Source organism: Nannobrachium achirus (assembly GCF_963921795.1).
Source record: "Nannobrachium achirus genome assembly, chromosome: 19".
In the NCBI taxonomy this organism is placed as follows: Eukaryota; Metazoa; Chordata; class Actinopteri; order Myctophiformes; family Myctophidae; genus Nannobrachium; species Nannobrachium achirus.
The window spans coordinates 28920716-28943364 of record NC_137826.1 but is presented as its reverse complement, the minus strand read 5'-3'; the positions used below and the strand labels follow the sequence as shown (position 1 = coordinate 28943364).

Genomic DNA, 22649 nt, shown 5'->3' with positions numbered 1-22649 from the left:
TGGCAGGCATGACCAGAGCTTGTGTCTGTAATGTAGAAACTCAGTTACAGCTCATGCCTAATTGAAGGCCACTACTATAGTACAGTAACAATGACAAGGTGTGGCAGGACTCTCAAAGATCATTAGAATGAGAATGGAGGCTGGCAGTGGCTGAGTTCACCCTGGGTATCCTGCTGCTGAGGTTTTCATTGGGCTTTAGTTGTGTAGTAGTTCTAAGAGCCAGGGTATTGAGAGCGGCAAAACAGACTTAAATTATACCATGCTTTAACACCCTATCCTCCTGACTGCCAGCGAGCAAGTGATCTGGCTATAAATCACGCAATACACTGTCTTAATATGTAACACTGGCAATGGGCATTGCGACTTAGCCTGGACCATAGCAATCATCAAATTAACTAATTAATAACTAATGAGAAAGTAAAGAAGTCTCCAATTCATAAAGTTACTGTACAAAGTGGTTTGTGCACACACAAACACACAGTCTCCTTCAGATATGAACTCACTAGCTATGGAGACAGGTGTCATACAATAGGTCTCCCATAACCCATTCAATCCGGGAATGCATCAGTGTCATTTTAGATTCTAGTTGTCCATCCACTACGCTAAAATAGAGACACAGCGAACAAATATTTGATGGCCGGACATCACCGCTGCACAACTCGTCTTTAATCACTTTTTCTCTCTTGTGTCGCTGTATGTCAGGATGGGATGTAATCCTTCACCAGCCTTACAGTCGATTAATCATGACTTAAAATCATAACACTAAAGCATCATGAAGGTAGAGTAATTAAAAATATTGATTGATTGTCATCTTTATTGAAAAAAATCATGTACATAATGATCTACATATATTTTGTATATAGAGCTTATTTCCATTGTGGTCCTTAGAGTGTAAGTGTGCCAAGCCGGCGTTGGGAAGCCGATATGCGCCTGTGGACGGAAATCGGTTGTAGATTGTTTGGCGGGTACATGGCTGTGTGTGATAATAAGGTGTCAATGGACCCTGAAGCACAATCGGCATCACCTGTCAATAAGGGAAAATCCCGTTTGGCCGGTGTAGCGATAGGGCGGTGTAGCGACGGCGAAGTGGACTAACAGGGGCAAATGTACGAACGGGCTCTCCTACCGTACTGATGAGCAATACAATGGATATATGTCACAGTTATTGTCCACGACATTGCAAGCGGCGCATAGGCCAGCGGACCTTGGTCAGCGGGCCAGGGCCGGCCGCACGAGTTACGAAGTTGTGGTGAATGCAATCGTTACGGCCTGGGCAAGCGCACGATAAACGCATGAATGGGATGAAGATCGCTTGCTTTACAGTCTGTTGGAAAGGACCGCCCTATCGCTACACCGCCCAAACGGGACTAGCCCGTCAATAACAGTGGGCAGAGAGAGAGAGAGGTGGTGGAGAGGGGGTAGAACCAGTTTGTTTTGGGAGGTCTGAAGCTTAGTTTTTAGTGACATTGAGATGTTGGAGAACCAAGAGGTGCAAGCATAGTCAAATGGCATTGAGTGAGGCCTCCAGCAAGAGTCTTGAGAGCACTTTTGTCGACAAATAAATGATAATGTTCTTTGATTGTCTTTCTTGATCACTGCAATTTTTTCACCTGACAATTTGTTGTCAGGAATACAGCCCAAAATAGTTAACCTCTTCTTTGCTTGACTGTATTGTCAACTCTGACCTTGAAATCATGTTATGAATTTATGAACTGGTCTTTACTGCTGTTTACAGATCTGGAATGAGGTGTCATAATCAGAACGTTTGTGCTATAATTTACAGTTATAGCCATACAATATCTTAAATATCTTAATGTGTGTATCAGCTCGGCTATGTTCATTGTGCTCAGGGGTAGTTTAAATGGTTTGCGTGCTGACTCACTGTCACTACCTTCATTGATGAGAGATGCAGTTTAAAGAAGCATCTTTTTTTGCTTACAGTAACATCAAGCAGCAAGTCGTAGTGCTTTCAGGCCATTCTTGGTTCCACTAATTTAGGTTGTAAGAGACGTTCCTTAGAGAATTAATCCATTTTGGGAAACTGCGATGGGTCTGTCTGTCACTCACAGATTAAGGCACCATTATGTCTTGAGTTGGGCTGTCAACTCAAAATAACCCACCAATCTATTTATGGATATTGTTATACATCACATGAGCATGTTGGCATTTATGGTCCAGATTTGTTGTCTCCACCAGCCGAAGGCATGGGGGAGAGTATGTTTTCCCCTCCGTCCGTCCGTCCGTCCGTCCGTCCGTGCGTCCGTCCGTCCGTGCGTCCTCAAAGTTTGTGTGCACCTAATCTCAGTCGCCGTTGGCCCGGTCGCTGCCAAAGTGAGCACACACATTCCCTGGATGCCAATCTAGAACCTCTGCCCTAATCTTTTCAAATGTGCCTTTTCTAGCGCCACCTAGTGGCCGATGTTCGCAAAACACATTTCTGTGCACTACTCTTACAGATTTTGTCCAAAAATCCTACAAATCGCTAGGCAGTATCTCGACAGTCATGTGATCGACACAGATATGTCCGATTTTGCATATTCCATCCTGATTGGCTAAGATTGGCTTCCAAAGTTTGTAGGATTGAGCCGTTTTGAACAAAATGCCTCAAATCACAAACGCAAAGTGCAATTATCATGAAATCGCACACACACGTTCCCACTAGGTCGAGGAAGAAATGCCACTTCAAATTTTTTAAATCAGCCTCATGGTGGCGCTATAACAGGCCGATTTGTGGTTTTACCTATAACTCCACCGATCAGTTTCAAACTTTGTAAGCGCACTCCCTAGAGGCCAAGGAAAAACCCTTTCTCTGCATTTTTCACATCAGCCTTTTATAGCGCCACCTTTGAGCCGACTTGTGTAAAACACATTTTAGGATATTACGCCTTCAGATTTTCTCCAAAAATAACACAAATCAGTACACAGTATCTCTATAGTCATATGATCAAGTCTGATCCGTCTGATATTTCATATTCCATCCTGATTGGCTAATATTAGCTTCCAAAGTTTGCAGGATTGCTCAGTTTTTGAACAAAATGCCTCAAATCATCAACGCAGCTTGCAATTACCGTGAAATTTGCCACACATATTCCCACTATGTGAAGGAACAAATGCTACCCTTTTCACATTGGCCTGTTATAGCGCCACCAGCAGGTAGACTTTAGCAAAACACATTTTTTGAACACAATGCTTCAAATCATGCATGCAGCGTCCGATTGCCATGAAAGGTCTAAGGTGAAGAACATATGCCACCCTTTTTACACTGGCCTATTATACAATAGCACCACCAGGACGCCTGGCCTGGTGGAGACCTGTGCTCGGAAGAGCACTGCTTCTAGTTTAAGCTATTTTTATTTTGGTCTAGTATGTACCCTACAACAGTAGACTCCCTGGTCATTATCAACACAATAGTCTTGCAGTTGGAGCCTCAGCTGCAGAGCAAGTCAACAGCTGGTCATTAGTGTTGACTTTAGGTATCATAAAATAAATACCTCCAGGGAACCCCCCATGTTCAAATCATCACCCGTCATCATGGGAACACAACCAGAATCCTCAGTGTTGATATATCTGATCAACAAATGAGAAATTCAGTCAATTCAATCATAATTAACATTGTGATATTTATTACTTCAACACTGTGTTAGGTGGTATTTTTTTATGATGGAAAGGCATCTCAAGAGCATTGAGAAATCTTATAGAAAAGGTTTTTAGGTTTTGCTGGAGTTTATAATATAAATACTGTATACTGTGCTTGTGCGCCAAAAGAATCCTAACATGGTAACATTCACTCTTTCTTTCTCCACTTACTGTGGACAGAGGTCCATTCAGACATGTACTGTAGTCAGTCTGACTACAGATCAGCTGAGAGAGCATCTGCTTTCTCAACAGTTACCAATTTAACATGAGCAAATCTCTGCCTCTGGGCAAAGTCAGTGTTGGTGACTATGCTGGTGAATAATTGCCACAACGAGAACACCACCCACCCCAAACCCCCCCGCTCACCTCCAGCTTATCTTTTTACCCTCTCTGTCCATCTGTTCTCTCCCTGCCATGAATGAACTCTGCCAGGTCTGGTAGTGCCCTGCCATTCTCTCTCACCCTACTGGGTCCATTAGGTGCATCCCAAATACACTAGGGGAATAAACATTTCCATCCAGGAGACCAAGAGATTGAACATTCTCAGATATCCTTTAACCAAGTTCCTTACAGGTGGACTGTAACGTCCTAGTGTGAGGTGTTGTCTGTTGTTCAGCCTAGTGGTTGCCTCCACGTGTGTGTGTGTGTGTGTGTGTGTGTGTGTGTGTGTGTGTGTGTGTGTGTGTGTGTGTGTGTGTGTGTGTGTGTGTGTGTGTGTGTGTGTGTGTGTGTGTGTGTGTGTGTGTGTGTGTGTGTGTGTGTGTGTGTGTGTGTGTGTGTGGGTGGGTGGGTGTGTGTTATTAAACCTTTCCCAAATATGGAGGTGTCTGACATCATAGACCACATGAGACTGACACATTATGTCCATATATGGGCATTCCAAGATATGGGCTTAATATTGATGACACCAGGGATCTCCATTATGGTCAGTAATTTATTAGTGAATTTCCTTTCCCTTTTGACTTGAATGGGAAAAATTCAAATGGTAAGACGGAATTCATTAGCAAGTGTTACTCGTGCCACGGCAACCACACTTGCATTTCCCAGAATTGCATCTTTCAAGTAGTTTTTAATCTAGCACTTTCGTTTTTTTAACTTTTTCTTTTTTATTAACGAAGTTGATAAAAATGACAGAAATATGAACTGTCTGGAAGTTCAATTGTCCTTCTGGTAATAAAATCTCACCTTTTACGGTGTGGCTCTACAAGAGGCTTGACATCCGTGTGCGTGTGTGCGTCCGGCCGGTATTAAAATATGGTCTAGTATGACTAGTGAGTGATCTCTATATTAAAGGTGCTGGGATATATATTTTGTTACAACAAGTGTCAAATATCTCTATATTCTGATAGGAATCATTTTTATAGAGTGATTGTACCGTAGGCCTACCATGGGTCTTTCTGTGTCTCCAGCTCTTTAGTGATCAGAAAATGCATTTTCAAGTCGGTATACCAATTTTCATATTGTCACTGTCACGGGCAGAAACCTCGTATCTCAAAGTTTCACATTTGTACGTTTTATTTTTAAAGTAAAGCCCTGCTTCATCATACAAGACTGTTGCACAAAACTAACAAAAAAACACACACAAACTAACACAATGCCTCTTGTGTGCTTGTAGATCAACTATTTTCACATTTTAAATCGTTTTTAAAATAATAACAAAAAAATCACACCCGTGTGAAGTGGAGCTGTGTGTGTGTGTGTGTGTGTGTGTGTGTGTGTGTGTGTGTGTGTGTGTGACAGACCCACACAGCCACGTATAGGGAGCCTGTGCTTCACACAGCTCCAAAAAGGACATATATTTTGGACATACAAGGTTTCTACCCGACAACAACGATATATAGGATACTGGAACAAGTGAAACTGGAAGTGGTGACTCAAAAAGATGTCAGCTGACAAAATTGGAACTGGAACCCCGAAAATGACGCTTACACTTACGCTACCTTTAACAATACAATTCCTAAATTTGACCAGTAAAATTAGGTCATCCCAGACATTATTTCTTTCTGACACATCCATAGATACATCCGCAGCATTGATCCTCCATTCCCCACCCTTCTTGATGGTGAAATTTGACAATAATCTATGGACAAATTGACACACCACCTCATTAAATAATATAAAATCCCCATGGGATAAGGAACATGGGTAAGGAAATATCATGGTGAGCTATGGGAGGAGGCACTCTAAAGGGAACACAATTCTTCCATTTACACCTGCCTCATGATCTCATTCAACATATTGAACCTAGTGTACAATGTACAAGTGAGCCCCTAATTATGTAAGACTAGCCCTTACCCGTTCAAAGATATGAGCTCTGAAATGATGTGCAGTGTGTGGATTATGGGATGTGCACTGTGCACACAGTATATGAGGGATGGAAAGTAACTTTAACTGGTGCTTGCATGCTAATATGTAGGAGCATCAATGTAAGAAATACCCGTTCCATTTAACGGCTACAGAGATACTGTGTACCGATCTGCATGATTTTGGACAACATCTGTAACAGGGCCAGAACCCCCCCCCCCCCCCCCCCCGCCCGCCCGCCTGTGTGTGTGTGTGTGTGTGGGTTTGTGTGTGATTGTGCATGGCCTGAACAACAGCGCCCCTCCCTTAACATGTGTGGTCACAAAAGGTACTGTAGGCTAAATAGATATAGATACACCATAAAAATGCTATTATACAGCATACGATTTGTGAAAGTGACGAACGGGCTTCACAGTTATGTCAGGTGTGTTCATATGCTGATGGTGATGCGATTTCAGATCAATTGCTCCAGCCACCGAGGAGAAACGCTGTTTCATACAGACAGACACTCACTCACTCACTCACTCAGACAGACATTCGCAAAATTATAGTATAGATGTAACCAGCCTCTTGCTAATTATGATCACATGCTCTAGTGTTGCGCATCTTGCTGTTTTTGCAGGGGTGTGTGTGTGTGTGTGTGTGTGTGTGTGTGTGTGTGTGTGTGTGTGTGTGTGTGTGTGTGTGTGTGTGTGTGTGTGTGTGTGTGTGTGAGAATGCACGAATGCACACACACACACACACACACACACACCATAATAGGAGCCATAATAGATAGAGTGGGACTGAAATCAAGTCAGTAAATGCCTAAAACCAAGTGCATTTTTAAGGTCTGCGAAACATCATGACAACTGGTTGAATTCGAAGGTCTAGGTGGGCACTTTGGGTGAAGATAATTATACAGCTTCTTTATATTATATATTTATTCTTCCGATGTGTGTAATCACTGTCTTTACTGTGTATCTCTCAACGCACTTTTCTTTTCCTGCAATGCCGCCCGTCAGAGCAGAGACCTCTCCTTCTGGCTGCTAAGTGCTGAGCTAGTGAAGAATGAGAGAGGTATTCATTGGTGGGCTGTTTAAGCAATCTTAATGAAAAGCCTATTCAGTGGCCTGTCATCTGTCACTCAACATTAGAAAGTGAAACTGTGACTGACATCTGAGCAGAGAATGGCTATTTTAGTGAGTTGGAGACACTACATTTTAGCAGCAAAGCACAAACGGTATGAACAGTTGCAGCACTTCATTCCATTCACCCCTAGCCAAAAAGACTTGTATGTAAGAATGTATTACAATTTACAATTTAGGCATTTAGCAGACGCTCTCTACATAAATACAATAAGCAAGGTAATACATCAATACAATACAAATGTGTGTGTGTGTGTGTGTGTGTGTGTGTGTGTGTGTGTGTGTGTGTGTGTGTGTGTGTGTGTGTGTGTGTGTGTGTGTGTGTGTGTGTGTGTGTGTGTGTGTGTGTGTGTGTGTGTGTGTGTGTGTGTGTGCAACAGCGCCCCTCCCTTAACATGTGAGGCCAGAAAAGGTTACTGCAGGCTACATACCCGGAGACAGACAGACAGACAAACAGACAAACAGACAGACAGACAGACAGACCCACACACACGGCCACGTATAGGGAGCTCCACACAGCTCCAAAAAGCTTTATATAAAAAACCTACCTTTCATTTATGGTCACTGGGGGGTAGGTGAGCTACAGTAATGGGCCTAGGTGGAGTCAAGAGGTGAGTCTTCAGGCTACGGCGGAAGCTATGGAGTGAGTCTGTTGTTCTTGGTGCAACCAAGGAGTCACTATTCCACAGTTTGGGGGCCAGGAGTGTATAGATGGGTTGTGGTGATTGTATAACAAGAACAAATTGCTTAAATTGTAACTGTGTGTCTACTTTTCTCTTGCTTGCTTCCCAGAATGGTACTGACTACGGGTTCCTGGTGCATCAGAACTCTGAGCTCCTACGAGGCCTCAATGAGCTCGAGAAAACCTGTGCCACTCTGAGGGAGGAGAATGGCCTGCTGGTAAGACTCCAAAATGTGGAACAAGTCTGTGTCCTGGACTCCAAAGTAGGCCAGATACAGTATGTGCGTAAATGGAAATAGAAACCTGAAAAATACTTGACGATGGCCCAAATGCTCAAATGTACCCTGTAGGGACATGGGCGGTATCCATGTATTCATACCGTCATGCAGTTCCCAAATCTGACCGGAGTACACAGCATGAGTACACAGCATTACCGGCTAAGTGAGGGGGGTTGGAGGGAGCCATCTGTACTGCACATTTACACATTATTAATGTGGTTGGCCCTGCAGGGCAACCAGACTATAGTACTTTTACGACTTAATTTATTCCATGCATCTTGCCATCTTTCTAGATAAACTTTATTTTGCTGTGCTACTCCTCCCACAGTTTTGGTGGCACGCACTTGGGCCATTATGTAAAATCTACCGGCTTCATCAGGACACGTAGGGGTGCATTTTGCTAAGAGATACGTAGTTTAATTTATATACAATTATTCATGAACTACTTTTCTCCATTGACTTTAATTAAAAAACTTGACTGACATCATAGACCACATGAGACTGACACAGTATGCCCATATATGGGCATTCTAAGGTAAGACATTCATTTGCAAGTGTGACTCGTGTCACGGCAACCACACTTGCAATTTCCAGTTGCATCTTTCTAGTTTAATATATTTTGAGTCTTCATTCCTTTCACAAAATGTAGGATATAGCACTAAATTGATGAATTGCAAGTACAGTACTTACAGTATACAGAAATTGTCCTGGTTCACTTGTTCTCATTCACTTGTATTGACATTAGCCTCACCAGGTTTTCCTTGCAAAAATCCTACATTTTCCCTGGTGTCATATAGAACTGAATGTTAGATCCATGCATGCTGTTTTATCCAGTCAGACAGCATTTACTGATACTATAATCAGGAAGCACCATGTTGTACGTGCACTGTTAAAGTCAACATTAATATAATTTGGCCTGTCCATTGAAATGCCATTGAAAGGTGAATATGATTATTTTCTTCCATCAAGTGTCGCTAATAATGAATGTTGACTCTTGACTTTGGACAGTTGTATTTCTGTTGGTATTTGTATGTGTCTTGTCAATATGTGCTGTAAATCCACCATATTGGAGACAATACAAAAGTAGGAATCCAGACCTGGTGCTAATGTATATCTAAGGAACGGGAGAGCCTTTGGGAATCATTTTCTTGTATGTTTGGACTATCTCTTTAGAGAGTCTCTTTATTTTGGCTTAACTGTGTTAAGGTAAGACTAATGCGTACAGTGTTGCATGTCAAATATGACATACAGTACTACATAGATATTACAAAAGTGTTAAATCAGTTGAAAATCCATAATTCTTGTCAATTGATGGATGTACAGCATAAAGCCTTTGGCTGTTGCTGCAGGCCCTGACAGATGTTGCTGTTTGTCTCCTGTGTGTGCAGCGCAAGAGCAGCGCTCCGGAGACGGAGGAGAAGGTCAGACGGTTAAGGAGGAAGAACACAGAGCTGGCTGTCCTTGCCAAGAGACTGGAAGAGAGGGCTCGCAAGCTGCAGGAGGCTAACCTGAAAGTGGTATGCTGCGCGCGCGCGCACACACACACACACACAATGCCTTGGACGTGGAATGCAGCTACGCTACGCTACTGCTTTGCACAGCGTGCTTGTCATCCCATCGGGGCCAAATGATGGGACTCATTAACAAGCACCAGTTTCCAAATCACCATAATGTCTAGTAATGAGCTGAGTGGAATAGTTCATCAGCAAATGATGAATGGGAGTCATTGTTTAAAAGAAAGAAATGCCCAATTAGCCCTTCGAACAGTGTGGCGAATCACTAAGAATGGTTATGAGAACACAAAAGATTTAACTTGGGTAAAGTTTTCATCAGGAGGAATTGTATTCATTCAAGCACTGTTTCCATGAGGGTTGTTAACGGGTAAGCCGCTTAGTTATGCGATATTGTAGATGATAATATTGTACAAATACATGCAGTATCTGATGTCTTTGTCCCAGGAGATGCCTGGCATACATAATGCAGGGATTGACACTAACGGTTGCCCGACTGCCCGGGGCAAGTAAAAAAAGAGGTCGGGCAGGTGAAGTTTGCTACTGGGTTGCCCGACAGGGCAAGTGCACATTTTGAGTTACACTAATGAGATCTGTGCCTACTTGAACGGGGCTAGTGTTCCGTCTCTCTATCTCACTCTCGCTCCCAAGTCCATCCCTCCGCCTCCACAGACAGACACACACACGCACACACACACACACACACACACACACACTGAACGAACGTGCAACCAGTGGCTCCTCATAGACTGTAAAAGCAGTGGCTACGTGAGCTAGCAGTCGAAAACAGCTAATCTACAAGGCGTGCAAACTCACATTATGCTAAAGCATGGCCAGATTAATGCACACGCTTTACGGTGGGGAGAAAGTGAAAGAAGACAGAACTATTCCCGTAAAAGTGCCAAAATCTATAGCAAAGGCTGCTGAAGGAGAGCTCCAGCGCTAAAGCGCTAAAAATGTCCGTGAATCGTCTATTTTCCGTGCGAAGCGTCTAATATTTCCGTGCTATCAACTCCCTGTTGGTAGCCAGCCACACACATCCACACTATTGCGCTACATAATGCATTTAATCAAGAGCAGCATGTGTGTCACTGTGTCCACTGTAGTCTGCATGTTAGCGTTCTGTGTACATCTCCGACTCGTCTGCTGTCCGTGTTGCCAGGTTTTGTTTGTGAGAGAGAAACAAGCAACCAGGTCTATGATTATTTTATTTTATTTTGTGTGTGTGTGTGTGTGTGTGTGTGTGTGTGTGTGTGTGTGTGTGTGTGTGTGTGTGTGTGTGTGTGTGTGTGTGTGTGTGTGTGTGTGTGTGTGTGTGTGTGTGTGTGTGTGTGTGTGTGTGTGTGTGTGTGTGTGTGTGTGTGTGTGTGTGGGGGGGGGGGCAAGTGGCCAAGACCTGAGGGCAAGTAGATCATGACCTGTACTTGCCCGACGGGCAAGTGCCTCTGAGACCTTAGTGTCAACCCCTGCATAATGGAATAATAATACTTATTTAACATAGACCTTGTTACTTCAGACACTTGTAGAGATACTCCATAATACTTAAAACAACCTGCCAGTGCCAAAGTCTTTTTAGGCAACTGGACACACACCTAACTCTATTCTCTATCCTAGCCACCCTGCCCTTTTGTCTGTTTTGATATGCCACAGCACCTGTTAACCACACAGAGAGACCCCTTCTAACTAGCCCCTCCCCCGTCCTTTTTCTCCACCTGCCGCTCACTGATGGACGGAGGCAGAGAAGCTATACCACCAAGAAAGACCTCAATTATTAACCACTACCATTTCTTAAACTCACAGTTCACTCAATTCAATTCAATTCAAAGGAGCTTTATTGGCATGAGAAAACATACGTTTACATTGCCAAAGCAAGTGTCACAAATAAAATAAAAACAGTTGAAAATGGGGAACATATATACATTGGGAGGGGGTACAGCATTGTGTAAACAGAGCTATGTCGCATTGTGACATTTTATATATATATACAGGCTATAAAGCTTTTGGAACAAATAACGGCATTATTTTTTTCTCAAAATGCATTTAAAGGTATCAGCTCTGTTTTATACTGTATGTGCGGTAGGTCTAGATGTCAATCCATGGTTTATAGTCCTTAGGGTGGTTGTCTAGCCTTCTTTTGTCGCAACAGTTCACAAATCTTGCTGCTGTGTTCGAACATTGTTGTATTTCTCCCAGTAGGTATGGGAATTCATACACCAGGGAATATGCTGACCTATTATAATAAATATCACTACTCATCATGCCCTTTGACTGCCTCTCATGGGTGTATGTATTGAGCTATTATTTTCATTTAATTTCCTGATCATTTAATCTCTGCTGACACATAACTCCTGCATGCTCGTGTGTGCAGGTCAACTCCCCATCGTTGATGAGGCCAGGGTCAGTGGAGCAGTACAAGAGGGCCTTTGCTCGCCAGCGAGCCCGTGACCTGGCCCAGCACGCCGATACACTGCTGTACAAGGACAAGGAGATCGCTGCCCTCCAGCAGGAATGCAGAGAGCTGGAGGCACGGCTCGGCACCACAAAGGTACCAAACTACCTCATGCCTAATGAATACTCTGTCTTATGGATGAGTCGGGGGCCGAAGATAGCAGATCTACAAGCTCACAACGTGTCACAACGTGACAATGGACCTGAATATAATTTTAAATTGAGAAAATCTCTATGACGCTTTTGCACAGAACATCAAGCTTATCAGAGTGAGCTGTGCTTGAGTAGGCATTTACACTTGACTACAATATTATGAATATACGTATGAATATTGATAACGTTTTAGTATCAGTACAATAGCAGTTGCAGGTGTGAAATTAATAAAGATTGAGCACCTTCATGGTCTATTTATTATCTAAAATAAATTAATAGTTTACCTAACTTTACAATCAAGCTGCCAGAGACTTGCCTCTGAGCTTCACCAGCCGGTAAATGTTGATTAAAAAGTTTTAAACTCGCAGCTGTAGATGTGAAATTGATCAAGATTGAGAAACTACATGGCACATTTATTGCCTAAAGTTAATGGGTTGTTTTAGCTCAGACCACCTCACTTATTAAAAAGGTGTGCTCAGCAGGGACGTGCAGAGAATGTTAGATAGATAGATAGATAGATATACCTTTATCCCAAGGGGGAAATCAGTTGCCCAGAGGCAGCACAGCAGTTTTAAGGTTACAAGTAATAGAGATGTAAGAAAAAAGTACTGTTGTGAACAGTCCAAAAAAAAGCAAGAAACAATAAAAAAAAAAAACGAATGTACACATAAAGTGTCAAAAAAGCTAACAAATAAAAGAAGAATATATACATAAAGTGTAAAAAAAAAAAAAAACATTCAACACTCATGTCACGTCATACACAATACGTAAAGCACAACTAAACAATGCAGCGCCAAACAAAGTGTTCATAACAGTTAATGCTAATCAAGTATCGCACCGCCATGCCAACACAGCAATAGTACTCAATACTACAAACACAACCCAATAGTGCAGGGCCAAACAATACATGTCCATAGTCAGCGCAAATAAATCAAGAATAAAAAAAAAAATAGAAATACTGTTCCTACGAAACTTGCATGTAACACCATGTATGGGCACAAAGATCTACCCTTTGGCTGCACCTCATTGGCTAAGGGCCCTGACTTTGTACTGTCGGTACAAAGTTTTGAGGAGAAGCAAGAAAGATATGATATGATATGATATAGTCATATTATATCTTTCTTGTTTTTTTTTGCTTTGTTTTTTCACAAAGGTGACACAGCAAGACCCCACAAGCATCCCTCCCTTAGAGGTCAGACTTAGAGGTCAGACTGTCTGATCAGAGATTGTCTGACCTCAACTATTGTTCCAGTTGAGTTAGGTAACAGTTGTCCTAGGTTGACCTAGGTTATCCTAGTTGGCCTTGGCAAGGGACCGTTGTGTGTCTCGTTGTATAACTTGAGAGCAGCCGGCACAAAGGACTTTCATAGTCTCTTGCACCTCTGTCCTGGGTAGCAGAAACGGTTGTTTCCCCTCTTACTGCAGTAAGCGAAGATCTCGCGGTAGAGGGGGTGGGAGGGGTTATTCAAGATGGAGACCAGCTTCCTAGCTGTACGCACCCTGGCTACTTCCCCCATACCCTGCAAGGAGAGAGGCAGGGTCTGAAATTTCAAAAAGGGCCTTTTGGTGAAAATATCCAAAATAGCCGACCTCCGAAAATAGCCGTCCTACGTTGTGAGCATGGAGGTCGACTATTTTAGGTGCTTGATACCACACTGAACTGCATAATCAAGTCAATACTGGGGATGGGGTGTATGACATGGATTTCTACACAGAGAGGGTAATTCTTTCAACATAAGATGCTGCATTCAAGTTCAGAAGAGTTTGCACAAGGCAATTCATTCTCTTGCCTTCAAGTATGGCATGGAAAGAGCATTTTCATTGCATTTCTTTCACCATAGTAAAAACAGCATTCATGGTCTGGAGAGGGCACTTTTTACAGACGGATAAAGGGGCAGGCTCAAGCCCCCTTTGATGTCTGTGTGCACGTGCCTGGTGCTCATGATATACTGTAGACAGACAGACAGACAGACAAATATCCCCATTATTTTGGGTAGAGAGCAGGGACAGCTCGGTGGTCAAATTGGCTCAAAGCCAGCGGCTATGCCTGGCTGGGGAGCCTAGAGACAGGGAGGAGAAGTACAGATGTTAGATGCTGGTCTCTGGCAGCTTGTTGGAAACAATTCATTGATTTTAAGCCATGTAGTTGCTCAATCTTGAATAGTTAAAAACGTTAGCAATATTCGCTACTGCCATACAGTCTGTTTCTTCACCTCGGTAGCAGACACATGTTGACACATGGCGATAAACTGTCACTCATAACTTCGATAATGCTCAATTTATTGCATTTCGCAGAAACATTTGCTTGACGCTGCAGGTGTGAATTCAACATAAGCCTGTATTAAAATTTGCATCATTGCTAACGCCTACAGTACATGACAGTGAGGTGCAGGCAGGCTGCCTCTCTGTTTTTGAACCAAGAGCTGATTTCCCTGGTTGAGCACCTGTCATGTTTATTACTGAGAGGTGCTACAGACTTACAGTAGCCGTGCACTGAGCAGATGGGAGTGTTTGTTACATGACACCACACAACGTTCAGAGGCAGATTGTTGTGACTTCCACGACTACAATAAAGCTGATCCAATCATGGAAATGCTATTTTCGGTAACACATAACCCAGATTAATTTAGATCGACAGTACAGGTATTTATTCCATGCACACTGTTTCCCAAACTGTGGGTCGGGACCCAATTGTGGGTTGCGGACTGATTTTTGTGAGTAGCGAGTAAATATCCCTCCTTTTTGTTATTTTTGTTTCTAGATATTAAAAAAACATATATTCTTTTTCATACATTAAAAAAAAATTTCAAACACGTTTTCAGAAGAAATGTATGAATAAAATGAAAACAATTCAGTAAGATAACTCACGAATAGAATGAACCAATATAGAATGAATGAACAAATATATTTAATATTTGAAACATGTGAATGCAAGTGTATATGTAATATTTAATCTTTGCGTTCAGGCTCTGCTCCATTTTCTCCCTGCTCAGCACAATTAGAAAACCATCATTTACCATTAAGATATATATATATACTGTATATAAAATAAAAAACCCCTTGGGGAACAGAACTAATAGAAGAGTCCACTGGTGGTGCTGGGGTGGCGGTGGGAGCAAACAGCCTAACAAACCAGAAGGCATACGCAGAAGGAACACAGGATGAATACAGACCCAGGTGACCTTAAATACCAGGCCAATTGATCAGCTGATTGCCACATCAGCGAATGGCGTATGCACAACACTGATCACATCCACATCGTGAACCTCTCAAGTATATCTGCCTGAACTAACCTCGCAAGCTATGTATCATTTAAAAGATATTCCACAAATAGCCATGAGCTTGTAGATCTGCTATTTTCAGTTTGGGTCCCGGGGAGAAATTTCTCTTTTGGGTCTCAGGCTAAAAAGTTTGGGAACCACTGCTTTAGACTGTAGATGGGACTGATTCACAGAATACAACATTCAACATTTTAATACGTTATGTAAAAATGTAAATAATTTAGTGCTTATTACCAGAAACACATAAAGAGATAGCCCTGAATGACCATAAGGTTCTGAACTCTCAGCGTTAATGGGGCAGCATAGCTCAGGGGTAGAGAAACCGTAGAGAAACCGTTATTAGAGCACGAAGGGTTCCCAGTTCGAATCCGGGCTCCCCCTGAGTTAATGTCGAAGGGTCCTTGGGCAAGACTCTGAACCCCACATTGCTCCCGGTGAGCCGGTTGGTGCCTTGCATGGTTTCCTCCGCCACCGGTGTATGAATGTGTGCGTGAATGGGTGAATGTAATGCACAATCTCTGTAAAGCGCTTTGGATCAAAAGCGCTATATAAATGCACCATTTACCATTTACCACTAGTACTAGTTGGAATATACCAGAGTGTCGTAGTAAATAAGTGTCTTACATATTCTGAAGAAAATCTGGAAACTTGACAGTGGGTCTTATGATAAAAATTAGAACATTATAATGGTGTGTAAATAAGACAATCTGAAAATTGCCACAGACAACGCCAAGTCTTTACCACGGACACATTTGTCTGTGTATGGACATGTTGATGACCCCTGCATCTGAGTTTTCCATATCATTAATTGGTATACAATATGGACTTTCACAGCCAGCCAGGGTTGGTGGCTGTACATTACATTACCTCCACAGTGTTGCATTTGTCTTGATAGTCACACTCTGGTTGGCCCTGATCATATGAACCAACAGCCCCCTGGACATACCTGTATCACCCACACAAATACACACTCATCCCACATAGAATCAAACATAACATGACTGTTATTTATTTTACTTGTTGGACTTGTATTACAGTACATGGACTAGAATGAAAATTTGATTCACCTTATTGTTCATGAAAGGATGTTGCTGTATGTAGTCTGGTGCTGTGACAACTCCAACGAAAAACAAACAACAACTGAAAGACAATTACTACATGATGCACATGCAGGAATACTTGCAATATTACTCTGCAGAACATAATTTCAGTAGACAGAAGACAATGCCCTGAAGTCATGAACTACTATATAATGTTAATATCGATTTAGCAGGAAATAAAGTAGTAAATTGACGGAGGTGTTCTTTTCTGACTGTCTCTGTGGCTCTGTAGGGCTCCCCCGTCCCATCTGCTAAGCAGCAATTTGAGAAGTTTCTGAGAGAGTCCCAGAGGGAAGTGTTGCGACTTCAGAGGCAGCTGTCGGTCACCTCATCCCAAGAGCAGCACAACAGAAGCCCTGGGGTCCCTGGGGGGACGGAGAAGGCTGTGGATGTCAGGATGGAGGAGGGAGGAGAGAAAGTACAGGTAACTTGCCTGCCGCTCTATCCTGCTCTACTCTGACCCCTGTTGGTGATCAAGTCCCTTCATGCACACCCAAACTACTGCTCACAGAGTCAAAGCATGAGTCTGCTAAATTCCTTAATTGTAGATATTTCTGTTGCAAGCAAAATCTTTAAACAGCTGTATTCACATTCCTTGATATGATAAATGTTGAATGCTAAATGACTGTACTGTATTAGGGAAAATCTGCTGTTGAGTCGCAAGTTGTAGGTAAGCGCCGTCGGATAGCAGCAGGCTTGTTGTCGCAGATGCAACCGTTGTGAGCTTGTAGATCATTCTTGGCTGCAACGCCGGAAACTGACGCACACCTTCTACGTAATACACGATGGGACATTGGAAAGTTGTGGATATATATATATATATATATTTTTTTTTTATTGAAATTATGAAAACCTTTTGAAAAAATTTGAATAGTTTTTAACAGGTGATTTTGTCTTGAGCTAAAAAAAGATCCACGACCCAAACATGGGTCCCGACCAACTGTTTGGGAAACAGTGGGCTAGATCATGTCTTTTAACCAAAGGGGTGGATGGCCTTAGTACTACTGTTGGGATTACGTTTGGCATTTAATGTGGAATTTGTTCTGCTGGGATTTTTGTCTTTAAAAAAGAAAAAGACAAAGCTTAGCATGTTTACACTGGCATGGATGCTGTTTTGCAGTGTTATATAATGGCTCGCAGTTAGAGCTGATACTAATCTGCCACAAGCCTTAATGAGATGATTCCCTGTCTTGAACTTGGGCCTGATCAAGATAAACAAGTCACATACTCTGGTATTTAATTCTGGTCCTCTACTGTACAGTACATCTAAGGAGTGGAGTGATGACTTTTACGGTCAGTGAAGATGTCACAAATATGAACAATTTAGCAAATGCAGCCTAGTACTGTAGTTTTTTTTTTTTTCACATAAAGGTGTGACAAGATTGTACATACTGCAATAAAACAAATTAAAGACATACCAAAAAGAAACAAGAACAAAAACCAGACAAAAACAAAAATACGGGCAAACAGCACAATACAATGTTCATACAATTATCCATACTTATCAATACACATAGTCAATCATTCAGAGTGGTAACATCTCCACACAAGGGGCACACTAAAAGGTGAACTGTAAGAGTACAGCTGGGGCTTTCCAATCCAGCGCATCACTTCCATTATAAATCAGTGTAGCTAGATCCTTGGGCAAATAGTTTATCAGCGGCCAAATATTTAGACAATCGTCTTCCTTCTCTTTTAATTTGGCTCTGAGTCTTTCCATTGGCTGCACTCTGTATATTTCTCTGTACCACTGAGTCACTGATGGAGGTTTCTACTGTATCCAATTGAATAGAATGCATTTTCTGGCCACACAAAGCAGCTTAAGTAGCTTGTACCATAGGTTTTATTTGTGTTAGTAAACCTCAAAGAACATCTGCAACAAGGGAAAGTGGCATCACCCCCTAGGGGGTCCTCAGAGTTACTACAGGGGGACCTCCAAATCTTTGTGTGATAGAAACTTTTTTTCTCCTTTTTTATATCAACCACTTGAACCCTAGTGTCCATATTCTGAGAACTTTGGCCAAAAATTGCAGATCTACAAGAAGCGTTGTGAGCTTGTAGATCGGCTATTTTCGGCAAAGAGGTTTGGTGTGAGGGGAAAAAGAGCAGACTAAGTTCAGAGCGAAAAGTCAAGTGTATTAAGTATTGAAGGTTCAAGTGGTTAAATAATTGAAAACACAAATTGACATGAATCCAAAATACACTGATGATCGTGCTGTCAAACGATTAATCTATATGGAATCTATGCAAAGGTTGTGGGGGTCCCTGCTTCATCTCTCTCTCAACTAAGGGGTCCGTGGCCTGAAAACGTTGAAGACCCCTGCCTTAAGGTTTTGTGTGAAACGTATTTACTCCTTTTGAAGCTTAAATGAGAATGCTGGTCTGGGTAATCTGTTGTTTGCAGGACACACACACATAGGCAAACACACACCAACAGTGACTCGCACACACTCCAGGAAAGGGGCCATGCTCTAATCCCCTCTAACAACAGAATGGTACGGTCCAGTAATCCGCTCTCTGTTGCTGTGGCAGTCGGGAGAGGGTTTTGGGTGGTAGGTAAGACTCTAACCGCAACAGAGACTTTTATAGCTCGCCCTGCACTGGATAACTAGGGGGCCAAAGGAAGCCTTGACGTTGCCACAGATCACAGAAGAAGGGGTAGGTCATCATTTATGCACCTCGGTTTCTGCATTTGGATGTCAGTGGTTAATCTCGTACGGTATGTGTCTGCTTACATGTCAGACTGAACCAGTGCAGGTTTGCTACTACAGTGCAGGATACATGATAAGAAACCGTGCCATGGGAAATGCAGAGTACAAGTGGATTGGCTAAAGGCATTGGTTTTATTTCTTGGGGTAGATGTACCATAAATGACAGAATTGTTTTTGAAGAGATTATATGCATGTTCACGTCCTGTACGGCACAGTCCATATGCTATAGCAAGTGCATTATGAATCACAGCTAAATATGTGTATTTCTTTGCAAGTTGTTGGTGTTATTTTTTTAATTATCATTTAAATCCATTCGGGGGAAGTCCAATTCCGGCCTACAATGGAGTGCCACTTACTTGCATGGCATGGACATGACATGGACAAGGCCTAGTCAATGACAGCACGACAACACCCTTTGATCAAAGCGTTTGATTGATGCATATCGATATGCTCTATAATATTAAAAAGAAAATCAACGGCCAGGCCAATCCATTAAGGTGCTTTTAAAAGAAGTGATCCAGTTACCCGTTTCAGTAGTCTGCAGGGATTACATCAATGTGCTTATGGCATCCAGGGCCTGCTGAATGGGATCTGACCCTGCTTTCGTATGCACAGGCCCAGGCTGCACTTGATCCTTTAGCAAGCATGGACCACACTGATGTGAAGTATACACAGTGTTACCGCAAAGCGTGAAGTGTGTGCAAGCATACATGTCCCATGTTGTTAACATGTGAGCAAGGATCATGTCTGGTAAAATGATGCGCATGCTCTGCTGTCTTGTAAACAGATGAAGGCAGATTTTAAATGTAGCATTGTGACATTGCATGTATGTATGTATGCTCACACGCAATCTCCAATTCACATGGATTAGCATACAACCTGCTAACATACAGTGTAAAGGCAGAAGACTGAGTGTTAGTTTTGACACGATTAACTCTTCAGTTTTAAGTTGAAACATGCTGAAAAATATTGTATCTATTCAGATGAACGTGTATTATGTTAACCAGTATGTATTTAACATACTGTATGTATTCACCAACAGAATGTTATATCAGAGGTCATTGTCAGTCCTAGAATCAGACACTGGCTAGAGAGATACTATAGATGTTAAAAGGGCGTGACTCCCTAGGCTGATTTAGTAGTTTGTTATCTTGTGCAGGTTAAACACTTAAGAAAGGTCAAAAAGTGTGTGTGTGTGTGTGTGTGTGTGTGTGTGTGTGTGTGTGTGTGTGTGTGTGTGTGGGGTCACTGTTGACAATACTTGCCCAATTATCTAACCCACCCATTATTCATTTTATTAGATGCTGCAACCTCATCATTGTTAACATCTCATTGCAGCCTTATGCAGTCTTCTTTCCAGCCTTCTTTAAGATTTTACGTGAAATGTTTACCCTTTTACCCACTATAGGGGCTCATGCCCCTCACCACTTAAAGTCCTTTCAGGTTCTTTTCTTACTTGGCGCAGCATCAAAAAACAAATGTTTCTATCAGAGCTTTCCTCAGCATAATGGATCGTACCCCTTTAACCTGTGTTTTCTGTATTAGTAAAGACACCTTTTGTGCAGTAAGATTCAAGATGATTAATTAGCGTAGGACTTTCCCATTTTTTCCCCTCCAGTTTATGTGTATGTGTATACCCTGTGCACTATACCAGTGGTTCTAAATCTTTTCAGGCCACGGCCCCCCAAAATAATCATATTTGAACTGCGGACCCCCCTTCCTGACAAGAACTTGGATAGTAGGAATGAGGCATTCAATTTAGTTTGACTCGGTTCCACAGATAAAAACGGGTCACATTACAAGGCGTTGTGAGCTTTTAGATCAGCAATTTTTTTAATGTTTGCCTCTTTGTAATAATATTTGAAAATTTGGCCAATGTTTGACGAGTTTTATAGTATAGTTTGTTTATTACTTTTGATGCAGTAATGGTCTTTTTATTTTCTTTCTTTCATATTCTTTTGAGATATTAACATTCGCTGCATTTTAAAAATCTCCCATGTAATTCATAGTGCACGGATCATGCACGCCCATGCCTAGATCATGCACCACGTGTGTGCACGCTGTTCACAGCTTTTAAACAAAAAAATCCGCTTGGAAATCCGTTCAGGCATTCATGAGATAGCAGCCATTATGTTTTCATCAAATGTAAACAAACATGGCTGCCATGTTTGAAAGATGGCGTTTGTATGGGTCAAACATGCAATTTCGCGATCACGATCATGCCTAGTACATAGAAGGAGGTCCAAAAATATTTTTTGCAAAAACTGCCCAAAACCCCGGGAAACTCGGGCATGGCATCCTGGACATATGCAGGCGCCTGAAATTGAATCTGTGCGACCTATAGTGTGTGCCAGCTGCTACGTCATTGTAGTCCTTAGCGGCCATTTCTTGGGTCAAAACACAGGTGTTTCAATTGTTTGATTGCATAGAACTAATGCTATAGTCTAATCAGAACACCTACCCAAGAAATGGCCGCTCTTAGAACTACATTTGGCACACCCTATACATATATTTGGGAGCACCAGTGCGACTGTCAATAATTTCTGTGGCGCGACAAAAACGGCACACAGAGTCAACCAAAATCAGCGCTCATTAACATCCACTCCCTCTGAGCGAGCTGCTGCCAGCCACTATAGCTGTCGTTGTAGCTAACAGCATTAGCTTCTGGTCTAGAGATTGTTGACACAAACGGGAACGGAGCACTGGTGAGCGCTGCTGCGTTGAGTACATTATTTCAATAGACGTTTAGATTTGATCTGAGAGGAGAGACACTCGCTGTGTGTGTGTGTGTGTGTGTGTGTGTGTGTGTGTGTGTGTGTGTGTGTGTGTGTGTGTGTGTGTGTGTGTGTGTGTGTGTGTGTGTGTGTGTGTGTGTGTGTGTGTGTGTGTGTGTGTGTGCGCGCGTGCGAATCGAGAGAGCGGATAGCGGGGGGGCGGAGCTCAAGCGCACACACGCATTCTGACTGTGTGTGTGTTTTTGTTTTTGTGTGTGTGTGGGAGCAAGGGCTAGGCAGAGATCGAACACATGGCTGGTATGTTTATTTTGAAGCTGTTGTAAATAATCAGAATGTACTGTTGCCTAATTGTCTCAGAGAGATGGATGGATGAGGGACAGAAGAGTGGGCACTAAGGAAGAGTGGCCACCTTGATGTAAAATTGGCTATTTTTCCCAAAATGTTAAAATAATTAAGGCCTATTTCTATAATTGCTACAAAACCAGAATCCAATAATTTTGGGCATAAGGGATAAATGTAGGTATGATACTGACATACCGTGCATGTTCACATCATGTATACTTTTTTTTTTTTTTTTTTTTTTTTATATTTTATTGTTTTAACATTTTGGACAAAATAGACAGTTTTACATTGAGGTGCCCAGACTGCCCACTCTTCCTTAGCTTAGTGCCCACTCTTCTTGT

The 22649-nt window shown here is 42.2% G+C and overlaps 1 protein-coding gene across 7 annotated transcripts in view; it reads left to right on the top strand.

Annotated features, from left to right (window-relative positions):
• tspoap1 (TSPO associated protein 1) overlaps positions 1–22649 on the top strand; it is a 102805-nt gene that overhangs the window by 21592 nt on the left and 58564 nt on the right. For 6 of the 7 annotated variants that reach the window (XM_080749775.1, XM_080749776.1, XM_080749774.1 and 3 more), the window contains exons 3-6: positions 7860–7967; positions 9416–9544; positions 11907–12083; positions 16753–16944. In XM_080749775.1, coding sequence (XP_080605901.1) covers positions 7860–7967; positions 9416–9544; positions 11907–12083; positions 16753–16944 — 606 coding nt within the window. The remainder of the gene's footprint in view (positions 1–7859; positions 7968–9415; positions 9545–11906; positions 12084–16752; positions 16945–22649) is intronic. The other variant, XM_080749778.1, reaches the window with a different exon arrangement.